A 22,242-nucleotide genomic window follows, 5' to 3' on the forward strand; every position below is an offset into this window, starting at 1 on the left:
TAATAAAAGGAGAAGAAAAATGGAGCAGTAGAGAATAGGAAGCGTGTGTGTGCTAAGTCTGTTCAGTTGTGTCCCACTTCTTGCAACCCCATGGACTATATCACCAGGCTCCTCTGTCCACGGGCTTCTCCAGGCAAGAATACTGGAGTGGGTTTCCATTTCCTCCTCAGGGGATCTTTCCTACCCAGAGATAGAACCTGCATCTTATATCTCCTGAATTGGCAGGCAGGTTCTTTAGCACTAGCACCACCTGGGAAGCCCAGCGAATAGGAAGGAGGGAGTTTAAAGTTTTTAATGAGAGACATTACCGTGTACATCCTAAAAGGAATGATTCAGAAAAGAACTGATGATGCAAGAGAGAAGCAACAATTTAAAGGAAAAGTCTCTGAGAGTGCAAAAGGCGATGGACTCCACATGCAGGGAAGGGCTAGCTGGTCCTAGGAGTAAAGTGCATACACGGTAATAGGAAAGAGAAAGCAGCACGTAGACAGAGTTGCAGGTAGGGGAAGTTTATAATGAGAATTCACAATATCTCCCCACTGATTCTTATTTCACAGGGAGTGGAAACCAACTCCTGTTTAAGAGTGAGAGCAACTTAAAAATTACTCACATGCTTCACCATTGAGATATCCAAGTAGATCTTTTCGGTCAGGTCTTCTAACCACTGGAATATTTTCGGTCTAAAGTCAAAATTTTAAAATAGATATCAAATCGATAACAATTATAAGAAACTTTAGTGAAGTTAAACAACTTTTAACATCTGAATTTTATTCCAACTTATCTTGGCAACATATATTAGAATCATATTTCTAGAAAATAACCAGGCTAAACAAATCTAATAAAACCTTGAAAATTTTTAGGCATATTAATTTTTGGTAACTTTATTCTCAGTTCCAGTAACATATTCAAAATTCCAGTAACATATACAAAAGATAACCATTAAAAATAAAACAATAATCCTAACCCTCTTCAAAATACCAATTATATTCTTATTTTTCCCTTGGATAAGTATTTATTAATTCTACTCATGATGTTTTGGATTTAGACCCATAGACTGCTCATTTTATTTAAGGTTTCCAAATTGCTTTTGTTTCTCACACCCTAACCACACCTCCTCAAAATACGGTACTTGAACTCTTTCAAATAAACTAAATTAGCCACTAAAACTAAATTTTCATAATTAACAATAAGTACATGTCCCAAGAATATACACTGGGGAAATGACAGGCTTTTCAATAAATGGTGCTTGGAAAACTGGACTATTACAGGAATAAGAATCAAACTGGGCCACTTTCTTATAACATATACAAAAATAAACTCAAAATGGATTAAATACAACAATGAAATTCCGGGAGAAAACACAGGCAGTGTGTTTTTTGACACGAATCTTAGCAGTATTTTTCTGGATCTGCCTCCTCAGGCAAGGGCAACAAAATAAAAAAAGAAACAAATGGATTACATCAAACTAAAAAGCTTTTGCACCATGGAGGAAACCATCAACAAAATGAAAAGGCAACCTACTGAATGGGAGAAGATATTTGCAAACAATATATTCAATAAGGGATTAGCCTCCAAAATAGAGTAACTCACACAACTCAATATCAAAAAACAATCAATCCAATTATGAAGTCATGGGAATGTAATGTATAGCATGAGGAATATAGTCAATAACACTGTTAAGATGTTGTATGATGACAGACGGTTACTAGCTAGACTTACTGTGGTGATCAAGTCACAATGTATGTAACTGTAGAGTCACTATGTTGTACACCTGAAACTACTATTAATGCTGACTATACTTCAATAAAGAAAAAAGAAAATGACTAAAAAACATTTATGTGTGGTTTAGGCATGGGAAAAAATTTAGGAGACTATACAGTAAAATGTTAATGACATCTGTTTACTTTCTACATTACATATCTCTTTTCTTACCGTTGAGTGTGTATAAATTTTGTAAGCAGGAGAAAAAGAGTAAAAAATTAAATCTGGAAAATGTGTCTATTGTGCTAAATGAGTAGTTTTCCTTTATTCTCTTATATTAGCAATTTGTAAAGAGATGAGCAAAACAAATAAAACAGTATACTTTAGGCACCAAGTCATCCTTGGACGATAAAATCAATGAATTGTGTTATTACCACAGTTTTCCCCAGTTTTCATAATGTAAGCAAACAACAGCAGAGTACAGAGAAAAGCTGGTTACCAGATTATACAGTTATAAACTCTGTTACTTTATATGGGCAACAACAAATAAGCACCCTTAATATTTTGGCCAATTACCTTATACTGAATACTGACCATATTTAACTGCACCAAATATTCTGCACATACACCTTGATGACACGAGATAAACAATATTTAATCACTTGAAATTAATTTGTCTTTTAAAAGTTAGGTTAAATTTTAATTTCTGCTTATGAGTATAAACAAGTAAGAGCGCCCAGGTTTTTTTGGGCTTGTTTTTAAAAACTAGTCTACATGGACTACCATTAACAGTTAAAAGATTTGAATTAATTTTCTTTAAATTACTGTATCTAAGCTTGATAATATACTCGATCATTTAGTCTCTGATGAATTATGTATTACGTTATCACCAACAGAAAACAGGAGCTATGTGTCAGAAAAAGTTGTTTCAGAAGGTCTGCTCAAAAGAGCAACAAAGGAGTTAAAAACTTTGTAGAACCCTAGACTTTCCAAATTCTACCCTTTCAATCTAACAAATATTCAAGAGAAATGATAGTTAAACCTTATGTGACCAAAGGTCCTAAGGACCACAGTAACAATTATGGCATCAGTTACCTGCTATAGTCATTCCCCAGAGACATAATATAAACCTAAACAAAGAGTGTGGACTATCTTTATTACCTCAAAATGAATGGACCTATTCAACAAAACATTCTAATCAGTGTTTTAAAATTTCATTTTTAAAGATCTGAGTTAACAGAGCTTTATGGAGCTGCTGCTCTTTATAGATGCTGCTATTTTATACCACAATTTCCCAAGTCACAAATAGTTTCACCCCACATATTGCATTTTTAAATACACACTTGACACTAAATATATATTTCTTGTTCAGAGAAGCAGTGTTCAAGCACTCTAAGGCAGAAAGCAGGCACCTTTCAAGCATCTGAAAACAAATAAATTTATCAATAATGAAGAAAGTTTGTTGATTAAAAATTCATTTTAAAAAGATGTCTACTGGGACTTCCCAGCAGTCCAGTGGAAAGGACTCTGCACTTCCACTACAGGGGGGTATGGGTCTAATCCTTGGTCAGGAAACTAGAATCCCTGAAAAAAGGAAAAAAAAAAGGGGGGGGGAAGCTGTCTACTAAATCTGACTCTTTTTGATGCCAAAAAATCCTTTTTTCGAGATTAAACTAGAGCTCCAAAATCACTGCAGATGGTGACTGCAACCATGAAATAAAAAGATGCTTGCTTCTTGGAAGAAAAGCTATGACCAACCTAGACAGCATATTAAAAAGCAAAGACATTACTTTGCCAACAAAGGTCTGTCTAGTCAAAGCTATGGTTTTTCTCCAGTAGTCATGTATGGATGTGAGAGTTGGACTATAAAGAAAGCTGAGTGCCGAAGAATTGATGCTTTTGCACTGTAATGCTGGAGAAGACTCTTGAGAGTCCCTTGGACTACAAGGAAATCCAACCAGTCCATCCTAAAGGAGTTCAGTCCTGAATATTCATTGGAAGGACTGATGCTGAAGCTCCAATACTTTGGCCACCTGATGTGAAGACCTGACTCATTGGAAAAGACCCTGATGCTGGGCAAAACTGAAGGTCGGAGGAGAAGGGGATGACAGAGGATGAGATGGTTGGATGGCATCACCAATAAGATGGACATGGGTTTGAGTAGGCTCCAGGAGTTGGTGATGGACAGGGAAGCCTGACGTGCTGCAGTCCACAGGATCGCAAAGAGTTAGACATGACTGAGCAACTGAACTGAACTGAAACTAGAGTTCTGAATATCAGGGTCTTCCCACAGGCTTACATAATTTTTAAAACATCCCTAAAAAACAGCTCTGAAACTCCTACTACTATAAACGTTACCCACAACTCACAAGTTAAAAAAAAAAAAAACACAAATTTTTAAAAATCCACATAAATTGATCTAACTTTGACCCTCCAGGAGACTTTCTTACAGATAAACCTTTCATTCTTTTGATCTGAAACTCATGAGGGAAGTTATCACCAAATAGGATCAACTATCAAATTCAAACAAGTCTCTAAATGAATTCTACTTACAGCTGCACGTCGGACATAGACAGGATGAGATAGGTGCACATTATTAAGTAGAAATAAGATCGAATCCAATGTGTAGTACTCTCTAGGTTGGCCTTCCTTCCCAGTCCTGAAATGATTAAGACAAGATTTTTACTCACAATTCTAATACAACTCCTTGAGCTTAATCATATAGCATTATCTACACACACGGTGCTATCCAAAGAAAAATATTCTTAAGAGCATGAAATCTAATAAGTGAAAATGTCATTTGGGCACACAAATGCAAACAATGACAAAAAGCAAGAGGTAAGGAAAGTACTATTCAAACTTTATTACTACAGACTTCTTAGAATTTGGTCCAAATTAGCTTCTGGGCTTTGTTAATAGAGAAACCTAATCAGTTAGGAAGGATCCATAAGAGAAACAAACTGATTAAAAGAAGCATACTAGTCACTTAGGCTAAACTTACAAGAAACTTATCATGTCTTCTAAGTAAGATTCTGCTGAGAAAACACCCTTACCAACATTCTTTAACACTACAATTAACTTCAGAGATATGATTCTTATGACTTCTCTCAAATTAAACTAGTGATGTAAAACCAAAACTAATTCTACCTGTGATAAAACAGTCATCCAGGAGTGCAAGCCCTTTCATGCAAATACATACTACTACTTGCTCAACAAATGTTAGTGTCCAATCCCACTGTCCTATTACATTCTCCCCATCTAGAAATATCAACGTATTGTTTAAATTCATCTGAATATGGCCCAATATAATCAGTCCCAATTATTTTTCTAGGCTGTATTTCCACTTTTTCCCTAAATCAATATACTTCAAACCACATATCACTTATCAATCACTGTATTATGAAGTAGATAATACATGAGTAACAAGCTGTATCTCTTCGTGATATCGTGATATATTAAAAAAAAAAACAACAGGATGCACTGCATTCAGTAAGGGTAAATATTAATGTCATGCATATGTGTGCATTTCCCTAAACACAGAGAATAACACTCAATCAAAATACATGTACTGGTGTGATTCACTGCTGCAAAAGTTTGAAATCTACTGTTGTAAGCACTCTTTTCTTACTACTGGCTTCACTCAGCTATCAAAACATTTCCTTTCCAGCTCTCAGGTCTTTAAGCATGCCATTCCCTCAGCTGGAAAGACCTAGCCCACTACTTCGCCCTCAGAATTCCTATCCACTCCTTAACATTTGTTCATTCATTTATTCAAGAAAAACCTAGCATGTCCATAGGCCAAACACACTTCTATGAAAACTTTCCAAGTTAGAAGTGATTGCTCTCTTTAGGAACTGGAATTCGATTCTTATCAAGTTATGTGTCATCTCTTCCACTCTGATTGAGATAACCTCCTTTGAGGCACCGACCTAGGTTTTCAAAATATTTTCCAGTTCTGGGACTGAACAGCCTTACACTGTGAATACTCAACCATTTTTTAAAGAAAAACCAATCAGTTAAAAATCCAATCAGCGCTGAGCTCCTACACAATGTGTGGGGCAGAGGACTCCTAACCTCTTCCAGCTTGTTACTCCCCAAATCAAATAGACTTTTCATCACATAAGCTGTTAATTTGTTTTTAAAATGTAAATCTGCCTGTGCAAGTTCCTTTTGAAAGGAAAAAAAAAAAAAAAAACCAGAAAACTCAGAATGATTTTACCCATCTGCACAAAGCTAATTAAACCATAAGCAGCCCAAGATGCCAAAAAAATTAAATAAATAAAACCCAAGGAACTAAACTTCCCCTAGCTTTTCATCAACTCTTCCTAAAGCCCACTGCTCCCATTCAATCAAGCAAAATAAGTATGAAAGTTTTCGTCTAGGGCTCTAGCTATCCAAATGAAACGCCACTGAGAGAGGAAGGGTTCACTCAAAAAGCCCCTCATGATGATCAGACCTATTTTTCTTTTGAAATACATATGCATATATCTATTCTTTTTCAGATACTTTTCCCGTGTAGGTTTCAGATCTCCCTTCGGGTGTCTTCCTTAAGGACTTACACTCGGGCAACCCTCACTGGGATCAACATTCCCAGACACACACTCTTCACACACATTTCCCACACAATCGCACACTCTATTCGTTCCCCACTTAGAATGGCAAAGTTGACTTCATTTCAGCAGGAACTTTCTCCCTGAGGGAGACCCCTGCCTTCACCTCCAACAGATTCCGACGACTTGTCCCAGGTCGCCGAAATCTTACCCGTCCTAACCTGACGGAGTGGGTTCCCTTCTCTCTCTGCTTGAGGGAATCGCGAAAGGAGACGGAACCGACCAGGAGCTGCAAAGGGCCAGCAGAGACCATCGCAGAAGAGCCTCCGAGAGAGATTTTAAAAAACAACAACTAAAGGACAAAAAGAGCCGCCCGAGGACCCGGCGGGGCGCTCCTTTATATGCACCTATGCACCCGGCCGGCTCTCCACACACAGGGGCAGAGACCTCCACACGGAGCCGCGGAGGAGGGACCCCTCCGAACGCCGCTCCTCCCGCGCCCTCCTCACAGACGAGCTGCAACTTCTGCTCCCGGGAAAACTTTTCCCCGGAGCACCCGTTTTCCTCAACCCGCAAGGGGAGCGGGGGGGAGGGGTTCGGGGAGAGAGAGAGGGGGACCCCGGGGCGCCCAGCCCTGCCCCCCGCCGCAACAGACTCACCCCCAAACCACATAGTTGGTCTTCACGTTCTTGGGCCAGGAGAACTCGCCGAAGATCACTTCGTCCCCTTTCACCACAATCTCCTTCTTCTGGATGTTGTACTGTCGCAGGACGCTGAGCACGTCCGCCATCTTCGCCCCCCTCGCCGCCGCCGGCCCCGGGCCCCGCCGCCGCCGCCGCGCCCGCCGCCCCTTTCGCCTGTCGCCTCAGCCCCCCCACCCCCCGCCCCTCTGCCTCGGCCGCCGCCGCCGCCGCCGCCGCCGCCGCGAGCCAACTGCAGTCGCACTGGCAGCCGTCCGCGCCTACGACAGCAGCGGGGGAAGGAGCCACCCAGGCCGCCGAGGACCCCGCGCTAGGAGGCAAGGCCCCGCCGCGGGCTGCCCGCGGAGAACGCCTGACCGCGCGCGCCGCCGCCGCCGCCGCCCGCCGCCAGGGGGCGCCGCGCCCGCCCGGGAAACGCCCCTCCCAGACTCCCACTTGGCGCGCGGGGCCGACTCCCGGCCCGCAACTCATAGGGCGCGGGGACGCAGCGCCCACGTACGGCGCACGTACGGGGGAGCCTTGCCCGGCGCACGCGCGGGAGCACGGACCTCATCCTCCTTTCCCCCGCCCCCGACTCGCCCCACCACGCGCAGCGCGCACGCGGCAGGCGACAGGTGCGCGCGCACCTGCGCGGGGAATCTGGGACGTCAGTTCCCAGAGCGCGCAATGGGTGCTCCTCGACGGGCCCGCAGTGTTGGCCGCTGGCCAGTGCAGTGTGGTCTCTCCTTTAACCAGGCTGCAGCCTGGTGAGAGGTTTGCAGAGCCAAGGTTGCCGTCCCGACGAGGTTGGACCCACCTAACAAATGGCCTCTTGATAAACCCCTGTAGAAGGGAAAGGTGTTTGGGGAAAGATGTTGCTTTGGGGGTTATTTTTTATTTTGTGTTTTTAGTGGGCTCGCCTAGGCCAAAGATCAATGCCGGGGCACTGGTGTTTGTTAGCTGCCTTTTGACCTCAGTCAAGTTACACACCTTCTCACAGAATCAATTGGTTAATGGAGAACATGGAAGCTAAAAGCATCAGGCAAATCAAAAAATCATAAATATTGGATCTTCCCCTTCTCAGTTCCTTAGATGGTGGCTTTTTCCTTCTTGTCCCCTTCTCCTGGCCAGCCTCAAGGGGCTACAGTTTAATAGCTGTCTTCCGAGATGCTAATAGGAGAGTTAGAGAACACAAGCTCAGTTTATTGATATAAATTCAGTTTACTGTGGCATGTCTACCTTAAACATATCCCATGGGCCATTTTTTAAAAATGTCTTACTATAGCAGAAAAGGAAAAAAGTCGACTTTGTGATTGACATAACCAAATTCTTTTACCCGATTTGAAAGAAAGCAATTTTCGTTATGTGCACTGCAGAGAGATCTGTAGAATGTGGTTCACTTTTCTGTATTCACTCTTCAGCCATTTTGCAGCTGAATTTGAGAAATTTTGACTATTCTGTAAATTTTCCTAAACTTCACCCCAAACATGTTAAAAATAACCTTTTTATTTATCCCCAGTACTATCTACTCTATTTATACTTGTATCAGAGCATCCAGTACTACTTGACTATCTCACCACAGAGGAATTCAAGGAAGTCAGGGTTTTATGATACATTAGGAGAGTCATTAGAGTCTCCTCAGAAGATGCTGAACTTTGTTTCCCACACAAACGATGACTTGGTCCATTAAGGCTGCTACAAGAGAATGACGTATACCAGGTGTCCTATAGACAGATTTATTCCTGATAGTTCTGAAGGCTAGGAAGTCCAAAATGAAGGCACCGGTAGACTGGTGCGAGCCTGCTTGCTGCTTCAAACACCTGAGTCTTCACATTGCATCCTCATCTGGTGGGAAGAGTGGTGTCTGAGGTCTTTTTTGAGTAAGGTCCTAGTCACCCCCACAAAGGTCTCACTCTTAGTACTATCACTCTGGAATTAGAATTTCAACTTATGAATTTGAGGAGGACAGGAACATTCAGTTTTATGGCAATAACCAAAACCAGTTTCTCTGTTGGGGTAAATTATGTGGGTTTTTTTGAAGGGTAATTATTCTTTTTTTCTATTCCGTTAAAGTTTATTACAAGATATTGAATGTAGTTTCCTAGGCTATACAGTAAGTCCTTGTTGTTTATCTGTTTCACATATAGTAGGTTGTATCTGCTGATCCTAAACTCTTAATTTACCCCTCCCTCTTTCCCCCTTGATAACCATGTTTGTTCTCTATGTCTGTAAGCCTGTTTCTGCTTTGTAAATAAGTCCATTTGTATAATATTTTAGATTCCACATGTAAGTGATGTCATACTATTTTTCTTTGACTTCACTTAGTGTGATCATGTCTAGCTCCATCCATATTGCTGCAAATGACATTATTTCATTATTTCTTTGGCTGAGCAGTATTCCGTTGCATACTATGTCTTCTTTATCCATTCATTCAGGTTGCTTCCATGTCTTTACTATTGTAAATAGTGCCGCTATGAATATTGAGGTGCATGTATCTTTTCAAATTGGAGTTTTCTCCATATATATGTCCAGGGGTAGGATTGCTGTGGTGGTTCTAGTTTTACCTTTTTAAGGAACCTCCAAACTGCTCTCCATACTGGCTGCACCAATTCATATTACCACCAACAGTGTAGGAGGGGGTACTATTTCTCCACATCTTGAGCGTAATGATACTTAATGTAGTGAGATATAGCATTAATAATCTATTGCTTGTAACAGTCAAAGGGCTGAAAATTGTAGATCATTTAGTTTTTAAATCCCTTAAAACTGCCTCACTACTGTTGGTTCAGTAATGTTGCTGTCAAAATACAATAAAAGGCAAGGTCAGTTGTAGAGCTGAAAAATTAGAAAATTAATTTTTCCTGTAGTCATGTACGGATGTGACAGTTGGGCCATAAAGAAGGCTAAGCACCAAAGAACTAGTGCTTTCAAATTGTGCTGGAGAAGCCTTTTTTGAGAGTCCTTTTGGACTGCAAGGAGATCAAAGAAGTCAATCCTAAAGGAAATCAACTCTGAATATTCGTTGGAAGGACTGATGTTGAACTGAAACTCCAATACTTTGGCCACCTGATGCGAAGAGCTGACAGATCAGAAAAGATCCCGATGCTGGGAAAGATTGAAGGCAAAGGGAGAAAGGAATCGCAGAGGATGAGTTGGTTAGATAGCATCACTGACTCAATAGACATGAATTTGAGCAAACTCCGGGAGAGAGTAAGGGACAGGGAAGCATGACATGCTGCAGTACATGGGGTCACAAAGAGTCAGACATGAGTTAGCAACTGAACAACAACAAACAGAAAAATATTGAGAAATTAGCCTTGTTTGTTGGTCTTAGAATGAAAGCTGCTCATTTTCTCCAGTCATTATCATCTTCTAAAGAATTCCTGACAATCCTCAATTTGAAGTCTATGAGTAGAATAAAGCCCAGTGGGATTTCCGTGGTGGCCCAGTGGTTAAGAATCTGCCTTGCAATGCAGAGGACCTGGGTTTGATCCCTGGTGGGAGAACTAAGATCTGACATGCCATGGGACAACTAATCCCATGCACAGCAACTAAAGAAGTCCCTGCAAGCTACCACTAGAGAAATAAGCCCATGCACCACAACACTTAGCACAGCCAAAATTTAAACAATAATTTTTAAAGAGTATATCAGAGGACAGGAAACCAGTAATTATCTCGCTAATTTTTTTCTCCATGAATGTGCATTTTTATATCATTTTAATAATTTGGAGGTAGTAAAAATAAGCATACATACTACCCAGAAACATTTGTTAATCCACTGCTTTTCCTAAAAATAGGAGTAAACAAAATTATGTTTAGTAACCAGTGGTTTTCCATTCTGCTTTTTAGTTAGAATTTGTCTGGGCATCAAAAGATTAGTTATTAATTAATTTAATTCTGTGTCTCATGTCTTAAAGTTAGTTAAGGATCTGGAATTTAGGATTTTTAGCTAACACATTAATTCCTCCTTATTTGTAGCATTCTAAGAATTTATTGAAAAAGATATCTGTTATTACCATTTCATTTAGTTAAATACAATTACATATATTTTATTTTTATATATGTATTTATATATGCACACATGTATGAATATAATTTTAACCATGGTGTAGAAACAATGATAATTCATTTAACTCATAAAACCAACTTTGCAAATTTAAGAAATTTAAATTAAGAGAAGTTTAACCCTAGTCCTGTATAAAACAAAATATTGTGTTGACATTATTTTTATATAGTAAAATAAAATGTAAAATACATACTATAATGTCTTCTTTTGGAATTAAGTTAAGCTTTGTATTCTTATAAGCATATAACTAGGGCTATTCAGTATAAACACTTCTCAGGGTTCACAAAATAAACGCTAAGACTTTGACGACTTTTTTTTTAATATTTTAACTGTTTATCTGGACTAGATATTCCTAACTATGCCAGTTAGAAAGCTAAGCATACAAGTTAATATTGTGGTGTGAAACATGAAGGAAGAAGGTTTGGGACATGGAAGTGGCAGTTTTCGATTGCAAGGAACCCACGAGAACTGCAGTGTTCCCCAAAGATATGCTTGTGCAACGCTGCATCTCTGGAAGTTGGCCAAAGGCTCAGCATCACCAAACACAAGTTGGACAAACCTCTTGCTTTGAAGCAGGTGGAATTATAATTTTAAAACAGAGACTTGAGGCAAAGTTGGTTCAGAGACACTGGTCCGAGGAGACTATGCTCATCAGCCCAGGACCAGCTCAAGCAAGGACTTATGAGGTCTCTGCCTGTCCTCTTCCCATAGACTTTCCCTCTAATAGACAACAAAAGAAGCAGACAGGCCTCAGGAAAAAAAAATGTTAGAAAGCTAGAAAACAGTTTTACTAAGGAGCAGTTCAGATAACAGATATCTGATAACAGATACTCTTCTGATCAGATAACAGAAGGATCCCCTGACACTTTATTCCGAAGAAAAGAAAGTAAAACCCAACACGAAGGCCCTCAACAAAATACTAGAGCTCAATTAAACATCAGTTTACCTCCCCATTCCAGGAATGAGGGCTTTAATCAGGAGACTATGGAAGAGATTTCAGCTGTCCAACCTAGAAAGTTGTGGGTCCTGTTTGTAGACATGAAGATCTGAACTCAATCTTGGTGGAAATTTCACTTCTGTCGGTGACCTTCAAAGAGTGACCACCAGGAGCCCACTGTAGGGGAGAGGCAGTCCACCAAGGGCCCTTGGAGCCCCTGTGTGTTCTTTCTGAGGGTGCCAGACTGCAAGGCTCACCCATCTTCTGATTCTAAATAGTTTCTGTGTAAAGTAATAGAGGCAACTAAATGTCAAGGTACCTGCAACCTCACTTCTGTTCAGCCGGCAGGCAAAAGAGACTGGTTTAATGGCATCTTGTTATAACCTTTGCTATTGCTCGAAAAGTGCTGGATGCTTAGCCCTGGGTTCTTTTTCTGTAAAGCAACACCCTGAATATACTGGTGTCATCTGGCCCTGCACATCTCCCTGTTAGAACTGAGGCTCAGGAAACCAGTGTAAACATGCTGACAGTCTAGCCACTGCTTCCAAAAATAAAGTCCTTCTCTGATCCAGGAATCTTGTGTCTTTTATCATCATCTATGAAACTGATGCAAATTAGCTTGGCAGCTTGTAAGTACAATAAAATCTCAGACCCTTCACAGTTCTTGACCAGGAGTTGGCAAATTTTCCTTGAAGGGTCGAATAAGAGATATTTTAGCATTTGTGAGACATATATAGTCTCTGTTACATATTCTTCCTCATTTGTTTGTTTAATTTGAAACAATCCTTTGATTTACATAAAATCACTCATAGCTTTCAAGTCACAGGAAAACAGCCCACAGAGAGGATTTGGCTTGAGTTTGCTGGCTGTTGTTCTTAATACATTTGTTAGTCAAAGGAAGTTGGGCATATTGACTGTTTGCTCTAAGAAAGACTATGCATTATGTGTATCTGTACAGTATCTCCATAACAGGATGTTAGGATTACTGTAGGCTTTGGGGCCTGACTAAGGTAATTTGGGGAAGTATTTATGGATGTGGAGCTTTTCTCAGCTATGACTGGATTTCTTAATTTTCTCCAACACAAGGGTTGATAAACTTTTTCTGTAAATGGCCAGATGGAAAAAACATTTTAGGCTTTGCAGGTTACCTATGGTCTCTTTCACATATTATCCTCTGTTTTAGGGGGTTTTTTACCTTTAAAAAATGTTAAAAACCACTCTTCACTCAAAGGCTATATGGAAACAGTCAAGGTCCAGATCTGGTCTTATCTTGAAGGCGAGAGGAATGAAGTGAGACCTAAGCTGTAACTGGCAAATGAGCCCCGATAGTGCTCATGTTTTGATGTGTGCTCAGATCTGATTCCTGAGTGATCTTGTTTTGTCTTGATCCACCGTGGTCACAGAGTGATCTCATTTGAAGTTAGTTCTCTGTAAAATTCTCTGTAATTAGCAGGAGAGCATCATGGCCTCACTGTTGGTGTGGACCCAGACCCTAGATGGCAAGGACAACTTTTCTTTTTGTAAATGGACAGAGGGCCAGACTGACTTCTCTCACTGTTGGCCTAGCTGGGCCCACCTCAGGTGCCCACTAAGATTTACACTTTACAGCAAACAGTTTAATGGGCCTTTTTTTCTGTACTTGATCCTCATAGCATACTGGAATGTTGGTGAGATTTGAATTAGAGAAACCTGAGATCAAATTTCAATTCTGTCAGCAGTAAGTATAGCCTTGGTCCTGTTACTTGCCCTTCCTGTTTTCATTGCTGGTTAGAGATAGAAATATTTCATCATGGGGTTTGGTTTCAGACTACTTGGATTAAAAACCCAATCTATCAGCTGTATAACTCTAGACAAGTTACTTAACCTCGTGGTGCTTTGGGTTCTTTATATGTAAAATGGAGGTAAGAACAAACCTGTTTCATAGAGTGGCTAACAATAGTCAATGAAAGAACATGTCAAGTACACTGGATCCTTGAACAACAGATTCAGAATTAATGTGTCCACTCATATGTGGACTTTTTTTCAACAGTAGATACTACAGTCCTGCACAATCTGAGGTAGGTTGGACTCCTAGATGCAGAACCTTAAATATAAAGAAATCAAGGATACAGAAGACCAACTAGGAATCCCCAACATGGGGATTTCTGACTGTGCAGTGCCCTTAACCCCAGCATTGTTCAAGGGTCAACTGGATTTTCCAAGTAAGCTGTTGTTTGCCATGTGACTTTCTATACTGGAATCACTCAAATGCAGCATCTGACATATCATTAAGTGTGAGTTATTTTCCCCTCTTCATGGTGCTGATAGCCTCCTTTTCACCTGAGCGAGGGTCTGGCATTTTGATCTTTGTTACCTAGTAGGAGGATGGAGTGAAGACACCAGTGGTCTTCTACAGGCTCCAAGTCCCTTCCTTCCGGCTCAGACCTGGAGCATTGCTGAGAGGTTCTCTGTGTGCCTTGGACCTGCCCCTTTACCTTTTTTTTTTTCCTTCCTTCACTTCAGCTGTCCAGACCACCTGGGCCTGCTTCAGCCACAGCTTCACAATCAATCCCTTTGTCAGTCACCTCTAATCTGACTTCTGCTACCACCATGACTATTCATGAGAATTTGGTCCCGTGAAAGATAACAATATCTTTCCTCTTACAAATCTAAGAATCTGTGTAAATTCTCACTCCCTCACTCTCATCAATGTCCTTTTTTTTTTTTTTGCTACTATAGACTCGCCTCTCTTCGGAAAACTTTTTCCCTTCATAATTCTGCCTACATTGTCTTGTGGATTTCCAGAAAGGATAAAAGATAAAATTCAAGGAAAAATAAACGGGTTACTAAAGTCCCTCTAGGTCCCTTGCCACTTTTTATTCTATTATTACTATCGTTTTAATATTTCCTTGGCTGTGCCATCCAGCATATGGGATCTTAGTTCTCCAACCAGAGACAGAGCTCACACCCCCTTGCAGCGGAAGTGGAGTCTTAACCAGTGGATCACCAGGAAATTCCTCTCTGCACCTCCCCCACCCAGAACTTGCCATCTCTTGTTTGTAGAAAAGCTGGAGTCTCCCAGGCTTCCCAAAGTCACACAGTAGCATTCTCGAGCAGTTGATGATTAGGACAACAGAGTCAGAGACTCAGTGTTTGATGCACATTGCTGAATTGTTTTACAGATACTGTAACTGCCACCAGAGGACATGACAGAGCGATTCCAACCTGAGCAGTACTGAACCTATGGCTGGTGAGATTCTAAGAACTGGCCTCAAGACCATGGGATTAACATGATTGCTCATAGTAATCTATATCTTTGTGGGCATCAAAATAATTGTAACCTGCTCTGCCCATATACGTAAGGGGGCAAATAAAATAGTCACCAAAGAGATGCCACATATACGTAACGGGGCAAATAAAATTGTCACCAAAGAGATGCCACAGACCCGTGTTGACATCTTCCCCTCGGAGGAGATGGCGCCCTATGTCAGTATGAGAAAATTACAGAAGATAAACCTTGGCCCCCAGCCCCACAGAAATGAAATGATGTCTGACAATGGGGCATTGAAAGCAGCTCTTCTGACCAACCTAGACAGCATATTGAAAAGCAGAGACATTACTTTGTCCACAAAGGTCTGTCTAGTCAAGGCTATGGTTTTTCCAGTGGTCATGTATGGATGTGAGAGTTGGACTATAAAGAAAGTTGAGCACCGAAGAATTGATGCTTTTGAACTGTGGTGTTGGAGAAGACTCTTGAGAGTCCCTTGGACTGCAAGGAAATCCAACCAGTCCATTCTAAAGGCGATTAGTCCTGGGTGTTCATTGGTAGGACTGATGTTGAAGCTGAAACTCCAATACATTAGCCACTTGATGCAAAGAGCTGACTCATTTGAAAAGACTCTAATTTTGGGAAAGATTGAGGGCAGAAGGAGAAGGGGACGACAGAGGATGAGATGGTTGAATGGCATCACCGAGTTAATGGACATGGGTTTGGGTGGACTCTGGGAGTTGGTGATGGACAGGGAGGCCTGGCATACTGTGGTTCATGGGGTTGCAAACAGTCGGACACAACTGAGCGACTGAACTGAACTGAACTTCTGCCCCTTTCCTGTTTACCTATTTCTGTCCCCTCTGACCTTCAAATAACCTAAGAATGAGATCACTAGGCAATATAACCTAACTCCAGACTTATGCTCTCCTGAATGCACACCATGCCTTGTCTAATCTGTCAGTTCTTTTCCTAGATAAAAAGAAGTAAGAATTAAGAATTAAATAATTGAAGAATGATTAACTCTTTCTCCCCAAAGACCTCCTAAGGACCTGCAGGCAGATCCTGCAGGTAAGATAACATCTGAAGAAAGAATCAGCCAGTCTGCTGTCTGCTCATAAGGGACACTGATGCAGAACCCAACCACCTGCCTCCATGGTTCACTGAGATTCTTCCCTTCACCCCACTTTTCCCTTTAAAAATCATCGTGGTTGAGCAGAATCTTTGGGGTTGGTCTCTGGATATGAGTCCAGATTGTCAACTTTTCTGGTTAAATCACCTTTCTTTTCTACTGGCACTTGCCTTCAGATTATTGGCTTTTGAGCAGCAAACAGCTGAACCTGAGTTTTGTAACAAGTCCAGCTTCCTCTTAAGAAAACAGATAGGACAGCACAAAGCAATATTGACCTCCATACAGACAGAGAGAAGAGATAAAACTTTGGAATGCAAAGGTTGCTGCTGCTGCTGCTGCTGCTAAGTCACTTCAGTCGTGTCTGACTCAGTGCGACCCCATTGACGGCAGCCCTTCAGGCTCCTCTATCCATAGGATTCTCTAGGAAAGAATACTGGAGTGGGTTTACATTTCCTTCTCCAATGCAAAGGTTAGGAAACATTTATCACAGATGCTGTTTGTTCAACACCAGATGGCACTCTGGTTATTAATTTGTCTAGTGCAAAGCTTAAAGACTACCCGAGATCTTTTTTTAATGTGAGGTATGGCTGATTTATAATATTATAGAAGTTGCAGGTATGCAATTTAGTGATTCACAACTTTTAAAGGTTGTACTCCATGTGTGGTTATTACAAAATATTGGTTCTATTCTCTGTACTGTACAACATACCCTTAAAGTGAAAGTGAAGTCACTTAGTCATGTCTGACTCTGCAACCCCATGGACTGTAGCCTACCAGGGTCCTCTGTCCATGAAAATTTCTAGGCAAGAATATTGGAGTGGGTTGCCATTTCCTTCTCTCTGTAGCTTATCTATTTATGCATAGTAGTTTGTACGTCTTAATCCCTAACACCTCTTTTGCTCCTCCTCTCTTCCCTCTCCCCACTGGTAAGCACTAGTTTGTTCTCTGTATCTGTATGTTCACCCAAGATTTAAAAAAACAATTTGCTCACATTTCAAAACATAATATTTTCTGGTCTTGTCAGTGTATTGACCAAAGACTTAAGGACACACATATTAGGAATGTAGAAATGACACAGAAGTTAAGAAGTTCTTGATAAAAAATAAAAGCTAAATAAATATTTTCATTAGAGCATGTTTGTGTGTGTGTGTGTGTGTGTGTGTGTGTGTGTGTATTGCTCAGTTGTGTCCGACTCTTTATGACCTCATGGACTGTAGCCTGCCAGGCTCCTTTGTCCATGGAATTCTCCGGGCAAGAATCCTGGAATGGGTTGCCATGGCCTCCTCCAGGGATATTCCTGAACCAGGAATCAAACCTGTGTCTCATGTCTCCTACACTGGTAGGTGGGTTCTTTACCACTAGCACCACCTAGGAAACTCTTCATTAGAGCCTACTGGATGCTAAATCTTCAGTGAATTAAAGTAGTAGAGCTACTTTTTTAAAAGTTCCCCTAATTCACGATTTATCTTTCATTTCCTTCTTAAGTATGTCCAGGGCATACTTGTTTGGGGAATTCCAAGTCTTCCATATAGGTATAAAATACTCCTTATCTGTTTTTCTGTCCCCTGTTCTCCAGGATCAGAGCATTTGAATATCTCTCAGTTTGACACTTAAAGATTCTGAGTAACTTTTGACATAATCCTTTCCCTTCTTGCTATGCTGGCTGATATTCTAATCTACCTATCAAAGATATTTTCTTATTCATTTCATTCTTGAATTAGGAACCTTAGCTATATGCTTTCTGAGTATAAGAACTTAAATAATGTTTGACATGCCCATTCCTTATGGCTTACCCTGGGTTTCTACAAAAAGATCAGATAGGTCCTTGTGGTGTAATAAAAATATATATATTTGAGTTTTGCTTCTGGTTTGATTCCCAGCACAGAGCTCCTAAAACTCTTGCAATTTCCTGAGTGACTGAAGTGTCTTGTTATCCATATCGAGTCTCTTTCTCTCATAACTGAGTTTATGTTAATGAAGTTATTATTATTTTTTTATTATTCATTTATTTTTGGCCATGCTAGGTCTTCATTGCTACTCGAGCTTTCTCTAGTTGCAGTGAGCAGAGGCTACTCTTCGTCGCGATGCGCAGGCGGTGGCTTTTCCTGTTGCCGAGCACGGCCTCCAAGACACATGGGCTTCAGTAGTTGCAGCTCACGGGCTCAGTTGTTGTGGCACACGGACTCAGTTGCCTTGCGGCAAGTGGGATCTTCCCAGACCGAAGATCTTCCCAGATCAAACCCGTGTCCCTTGCAGTGATAGGAGAATTCTTAAACCCTGAACCACCAGGGAAGTCCCTGTGAGATTATTCTTGATGGCCCCATATTTAGTTTCAAGGGAAGTGCTGCTGCTGCTGCTGCTGCTGCTGCTAAGTCGCTTCAGTCATGTCCAACTCTGTGCGACCCCATAGACAGCAGCCCACCAGGCTCCCCCGTCCCTGGGATTCTCCAGGCAAGAACACTGGAGTGGGTTGCCATTTCCTTCTCCAATGTATGAAAGTGAAAAGTGAAAATGAAGTCGCTCAGTCGTGTCTGACTCTTAGCGGCCCCATGGACTGCAGCCCACCAGGCTCCTCCATTCGTGGGATTTTCCAGGCAAGAGTACTGGAGTGGGGTGCCATTGCCTTCTCTGAAGGGAAGCACTAACTCTGCTTAAAAGATGGACTTCTGATGGCTCTTGCCCCTTCCCCAAACACACATCTCAAAGGAAGGGACTATGTCAAGTACCACCAAGTCAGTGATCCAATCTGTGTCACCCACCCAATGGGACTTTAATACAACTCTGGAGTAACAAGGTTTCAGGGGGCTTCCAGGTTGGTGAACAAGGTGATTTGCTGGGAGGGTGCTGCTCCTGGAGAGGGTGCTGGACTTTGGAACCCAACCTCCTCCCAGCTGCATCCCAAGCATTCCTTCCATTTGCCTGTTCTTGGATTGTATCCTACATAATAAAACTGTAATTGTAAATAAAGTTTTGTTTGTTTTGTCAATTATTGAACCTGAGGTGAGGTCATAGTAACTTGTAAGTTTACTGGCTAGGCAGAAGTGTGGGCAGCCTGGACACCCCATTAGTGGCTCGTGTTTGAAGTGGAGACAGTGTTGTAGGACTGAGCCCTTGATCTTTGGGGTCTGTGTCAATTCTGGGTAGTTAGTGTCAGAATTAAATAGAATTACAGAACACCGAGTTGATGTCAGAGCACTGGAAAATGATGCTGTTTGAAAAACTGGAGTCCTTACCAAGCTTTCCTATGAAATAATGTGTTATAATTTTTGTACTTGTTGAATGAGAAACTCTGTAATGCCAAAAAGCTTGTAATGGATTTCAGGCATAGTTTTAAACTGCTGCTGCTGCTGCTAAGTCGCTTCAGTCGTATCCGACTCTGTGTGACCCCATAAAAGGCAGCCCACCAGGCTCCCGCGTCCCTGGGATTCTCCAGGCAGGAATACTGGAGCGGGTTGCCATTTCCTTTTCCAATGCATGAAAGTGGAAATTGAAAGTGAAGTCGCACAGATGTGTCCAACTCTTCGCGACCCCATGGACTGCAGCCTACCAGGCTCCTCCGCCCATGGGATTTTCCAGGCAAGAGTACGGGAGTAGGGTGCCATTGCCTTCTCCAAGTTTTAAACTAATGTGCTTTTAATTTAGAGTTGGAGTCTATTTGGGAGGAAAACACAAGGGGGAGACATTGTACAGAATAAGACAGTGCATGGGTACACTTAAGTTTGTTTCTACCTTTTCAGATGGGGGTGTTTTTAACAGCGATGTCAAAGTAAAAATATGACACTTCTTTGTAAACAATGAAGTTTACACTGAACTTTTTATTGAATGAAAATAAAAACAACAAAAAACAAATGAGATCTAATTAAACTTAAAAGTTTTCGTACAGCAAAGGAAAAGAAACCATGAATAAAACAAACAGACAACCCTCAGAATGGGAGGAAATACTTGCAAATGAAGCAACCAACAAGGCATTAATTTCCAAAGTATACAAGTAGCTCATGCAGCTCAATATAAAAAAAGAAACAGACAACCCATCAAAACTAGGCAGAAGATCTAAATAGACATTACTCCAAAGAAGATGTACAAGTGGCCAAAAAGTACATGAAAACATCAACAGCACTAATTATTGGAGACATGCTAATCAAAACTACAATGAGGTATTGTCTCACACTGGTCAGTACAACCACCATCGAAAACCTACAAACAATAAATGCTGGAGAGAGCATGAAGAAAAGGGAACGATCCTACACTATTAGCGAGAATTTAAATCGGCACAACCACTATGGAAAACAGTATGCTGGTTCTATAAAAAAACTAAAAATAGAGCTACTATATGACTTAGCAACCCCGCTCCTGGGCATATACGTGAAGAAAACCAGAATTCAAAAAGATACATGCACCCCAGTGTTCTCTGCAGCACTTTACAATAGCCAGGACACGGAACCAACCTAAATGTCCATCAACGGAGGAATGGATAAAGAAGATATAGTACATGTATACAATGGAATGTTACTCAACCGTAAAAAAGAACAAAATAATGCCATTCATAGCAACATGGATAAACCTAGAGATTGTCACATTGAGTGAAGTAAGTCAGATACAGAAAGACAAATATCATAACAATTATATGTGGAATCTAAAAATAAAAGGTACAGATGAGCTTATTTACCAACAGAAGTAGAGTTACAGATGTCGAAAACAAAATTATGGTTACCAGGGGATAAAGGAGGAGAGGGATAAACTGGGAGATTGGGATTGACATGTACACACTACTAGACATAAAATATAATAGTGTATATATGTCAATTCCCTGGTGGCTCAGAGAGTGAAGAATCAGCCTGCAATGCAGGGGACCTGGGTTCCGTCCCTGGGTTGGGAAGATCCCCTGGAGAAGGGCATGGCAACCCACTCCAGTTTACTTGCCTGGAGAATCCAATGGACAGAAGAACCTGGTGGGCTACACTCCATGGGGTGGCAAAGAGTAGTCAGACATGACTGAGCGGCTAACACTTTCACAGTACTCTGTAATGGCCTATATCAGAAAAGAATCTAAAAAATAAAAGAATATATGTGTGTATGTATGTGTGTGTGTGCTTAATTGCTCAGTTATGTGCAACTCTTTGCAACCCTTTGAACTGTAGCCTTTCCTCTGTCCATGGAATTTTTTGGCTAAGAATACTGAAATGGGTTGTCATTTCCTCCTCCATGGGATCTTCTCAGCCCAGGGATTGAACCCTGTGTCTCCAGCATTGCTAGCAGATTCTTTACCTGCTGAGTCATAGGGAAGCCCATATATATAAATACACACACACATACATACTATATACATACATAAAAGTGATTCACTTTGCTACACACCTGAAACTAGCACAACATTGTAAATCAACCATACTCTAATAAAAATTAAATAAAAATTGTTGAAAAGATAGAGTGTTATTTCTTAATAGTTCCTCATTATGAGGGATACCTTTTTGTATCCAATGTCTAGAACAGAGGCTGACATAATAAAAGATGAAGTAATACAGTAAAACAAACCTAGAAAATGAATATAATGTGAAATCCAAAGGATTTTAACAAAACACACAGGACTTCAATGAAATATCAGGATTTCTCTAGGCTGTGTTATGTGTGGTAGATTGCAAAATGGTCCTTCACTCACCATGTGGAGGTCAAACCCCTGAAACCTGGGAATGCTACGTTATGTAGAAAACTGAGTCTGTAGAGGTAATTTAGTGAAGGGCCTAGAGGTGAAACCATCCAGGATTATCCTGCTGGGCCCTCAGTCTATTCACAGTGTCCTTGTAAGAGACTAACAGATGAAAAGGGGATATGAAGACAGAGGCAGAGATTGAAGGGATGTGGCTACAAGTCAAGGAATATTTGGAGCCACCAGAGGTGGAAAAGGAAGGAAATGAATTCTCCTCTATAGTTG

General features: G+C 41.1%; 1 protein-coding gene across 1 annotated transcript in view; it reads right to left on the reverse strand.

Annotated features, from left to right (window-relative positions):
• The window catches only part of CDC73 (cell division cycle 73), an 89,197-nt gene extending 81,933 nt beyond the window's left edge, over positions 1-7,264 (reverse strand). The window contains exons 1-3 of the mRNA XM_027976263.3: positions 6,911-7,264; positions 4,255-4,360; positions 611-680 (exon numbers count right to left, since the gene is read on the reverse strand). Coding sequence (XP_027832064.1) covers positions 611-680; positions 4,255-4,360; positions 6,911-7,041 — 307 coding nt within the window. The 5' untranslated portion in view covers positions 7,042-7,264. The remainder of the gene's footprint in view (positions 1-610; positions 681-4,254; positions 4,361-6,910) is intronic.
• Positions 7,265-22,242: the final 14,978 nt, after the last annotated feature.

This window comes from Ovis aries, chromosome 12 (genome assembly GCF_016772045.2).
Source record: "Ovis aries strain OAR_USU_Benz2616 breed Rambouillet chromosome 12, ARS-UI_Ramb_v3.0, whole genome shotgun sequence".
In the NCBI taxonomy this organism is placed as follows: Eukaryota; Metazoa; Chordata; class Mammalia; order Artiodactyla; family Bovidae; genus Ovis; species Ovis aries.